Source organism: Citrus clementina, unplaced genomic scaffold (genome assembly GCF_000493195.1).
Source record: "Citrus clementina cultivar Clemenules unplaced genomic scaffold, Citrus_clementina_v1.0 scaffold_5, whole genome shotgun sequence".
NCBI classification, from domain to species: domain Eukaryota; kingdom Viridiplantae; phylum Streptophyta; class Magnoliopsida; order Sapindales; family Rutaceae; genus Citrus; species Citrus x clementina.
In genome coordinates, this window is record NW_006262201.1 from 16,959,384 (window position 1) to 16,962,524 (window position 3,141).

At 35.4% G+C, this 3,141-nt stretch overlaps 1 protein-coding gene across 1 annotated transcript in view; it reads right to left on the reverse strand.

The window, feature by feature from the left end:
• LOC18041073 overlaps positions 1–152 on the reverse strand; it is a 1,952-nt gene extending 1,800 nt beyond the window's left edge. Inside the window, exon 1 of the mRNA XM_006432097.2 lies at positions 86–152. Within this exon, the coding sequence (XP_006432160.2) occupies positions 86–152 (67 nt within the window). The remainder of the gene's footprint in view (positions 1–85) is intronic.
• Positions 153–3,141: the final 2,989 nt, after the last annotated feature.

Genomic DNA, 3,141 nt, shown 5'->3' on the forward strand with positions numbered 1-3,141 from the left:
GCATTTAGAGCAGCAAACGATTTCTCATGCAACTTCTTTAATTGATCACGATCATAATCAAGCTCTTCATTGACCAATCGGTTACCTGAATCTCTTATCAAAGAAGAATTAGGAAGTGGCATTCCATCTATGTCTCTCAAACTTTTTCCCATTTTCAGCATGATAGTTTCAATCTCCAACAATGTGTATGCTTCAACTTGTTACTCGGTTAACTGAAGATCTTTCAATCTGAATTTTTTCCTTTGCAATGAAGTTATGTCTTCTGATAAAGTAGTATAATTAGATTTCCAAAGTTGGGGTGCATCAGAAACCTGACAATGAATGAGTATCGTGACAAAAAGATGTCTTAATTCATTTCCAGTCGCCCATATTGCAACTTCAGTCAAGCAGTCGATCCATTCTTTATCATCGTCTAATAATCCCAAAGCATAGCACGCAGCTTTAAAAGTTGGATATGTCACTCCATTTACTGTTCTAATACTTTCAAATGAAGTGCTTCCTTTTACAAAATTGAGCAACATTCTCATATAAAATCGTTCTCCACTTGAAGGATGTGCAAAGTAAATTCTTCCGATTGCTAAGCCATTTTTTCTCCTAGTCCAAGTTTTGTCTTTTGAATTCCATACCCAACATGTAGGGAAATCAGAATAAGTTAACTCTCGTGCATCATCATAATTCTTGTTTGCCTCCAACCATTCTGTGAACTTTGTTTTTTCTATTCCAAGTATGGTAAGCACATTTTCTAAGCACTTAGATTCTTCGAATATTACTGTATGCTCTCCCGGTAAATGGAACGGCAATCTTTCAACTGCTGGCTTTCTGTAATGTATGTCAAATTGGAAGATTCGCCAGCAAGCTTCGGTTGCTGATATATATCTGCAGTCCAAATATGTTTTGATCTCGTCCATTTCTTGGGTAGTGTCAATAGATTCCATTGTTGCAGTTGTTCTATCAGACCCTTTATGGACATACTTGAAAAGATATTTAACTGATCTCGAGTAATTACAAATCTCAACATTAATATGTGCATCAAATTTGACAATTAAATTCCTGTGATAAGGGACCACATATCGATTATCCAAGAAGACACCTTTCTTTTCGACATGAATACCTGTATTTCTCCTTTTATAGACTGGAAAACCATTCGTATCCACTGTTGTCTGATCATTAAATTTTTTTGGAAAATGTTTTGTGCACTTGTCTTACATCATGCATGGAGAGTGAGAATTGTGTTTTCCACACGGTCCATGAATCATAAATTTGTTAACTGCATTATAACCATCAGGATCAACATTTAAGTCAGGGATTTCTGCACTTATTATTTTATCAATATGGTCTGCAGAAGGATTTTTCATTGTTGGATGCAAAAAAAGCAATATGTGTGCATGGGGCAAGCCTCTTTTTTGAAACTCAATTGTATATAGACCTGCCACAAAATGGAGTAAAATTTAAAAGTTAGAAATATTGATTTCAATTGTGAAATTATTGTTTTTCCCTGCACTTTTCAATAACAAATGAGTTGAATTTGTTATGGATACGAATTTGAAGTGAACTTACATGCAATTATTTTTCCAAACGGTTGATCTTTTTTCAAATCTTGCATTAGTTGGAATAATTTTATCTCGAAAACTCTGCATATGATATCGACTCGATTGTCATCATTATTTTGTCCAACTAATCGGAGCATGTTATTTATTTCTTGCCACTTTGGGTTGCAAGTGAAAGTAAGAAATAAATCAGGATATCCTGCCCATTTACAAATTGCCATAGCATCTTGATAATTTTGTATTCTATATCGTGGTCCCCCCGTGTGTGATGAAGGTAGAATAATCGATTTTCCAACTTTCGAACAATCAGAATCACCTCGATGAACAGCATCCATTAAACCAGAGAAAAGGTCTTATCGAAGTTTTTGTTGATTATTCCGGATCCAACGAAATCTTTCTTCTTCAATTGCCAAGTAACAATCAACTATATATTGTTGGAATAGTCTACCAGCTTGAAGTAGAGTGTGTCCCTCATTCAATCTTTGTTGCAACCTAAAGCAATAATATTGCCTCATTGTCAGCTTTTGCCTCTTAAAAGGGCTATCAGTTATGTCTCTTAAAGATATGTCAGGTCTATATCCATCTTCGCCATAAGGATATATTAACGGGTATGTCATGGGCATGAAGCTTGGATGCAAATCTGTGATTCTCCGAAGTCCCTTTGTGCGATGCTCTATAGTAACATCGCGTTGAAAGTTTGCTTCACTGAAATCACCAACTATTAAGCCTGCAACTTCTGAAACTATTGGTATATTGTATCGACGACCATCTCTTGTTCTACTACTAAGGAGTCGTAAACGAAATGTAGATTCTGGTTGTGTTTTGTATCTATCCCTCGCCATTCTAAAAGATTTGACCAAATTATTATGTTGGTCCAACATTTTAGATAGTTCATGAAGAATTTCGTGATCAATTTCTGTCTTCATTCCATGTTTTAATAGAGTGTTGATTCTGTTGTCTATCTCATTTTCAGTATCATAGATATAGAGCTGAGCAAACTGTGGTTTTTTCCCAACTTCTGGTAACAAAGAACCAATGTGATGATAATTCTGACCGCTCATCCTGAAAACATAAGGACCTTTTGATCGATTGATTGATGCATCAACTCGACCTCCCATAGATGTGAAAGCAAACATGGAGTTATAAGCCCTGATATTTTTTCGAAATTTAGAACCCTTTTGTCCAGAATCTGCCCCGAGAAGATATTTGAGTAAAGGAGGTGTTTCTTTCATCAATGGAATCTGCACACGACCTTCCATGCAACAAAATGTGAATTTGGGATGTGAGACCTTTTTGGTTTTCTTGTTCCGTTCCTCGTACCATAAAATGGCACCACAATATTGACATGTGTATGTAGGGGGTCCAAAATTCCAAGGCGTTGTGTAATGAACTGTCAAATTCAACAAATAATAATATTGTAACAAAGTATCTTATTTCGTCTAAGTGAATATGGTAAGAAAAAATATTACTAAACATATTAATATTTTCATTGTACATGTAGTTTCATGCAAATATATACCATTATTTGATGTTACACCATCCAATGGAAAGCTTGTGGACTGATCTATATTCTCATCAAAAGAGAGACACGCTC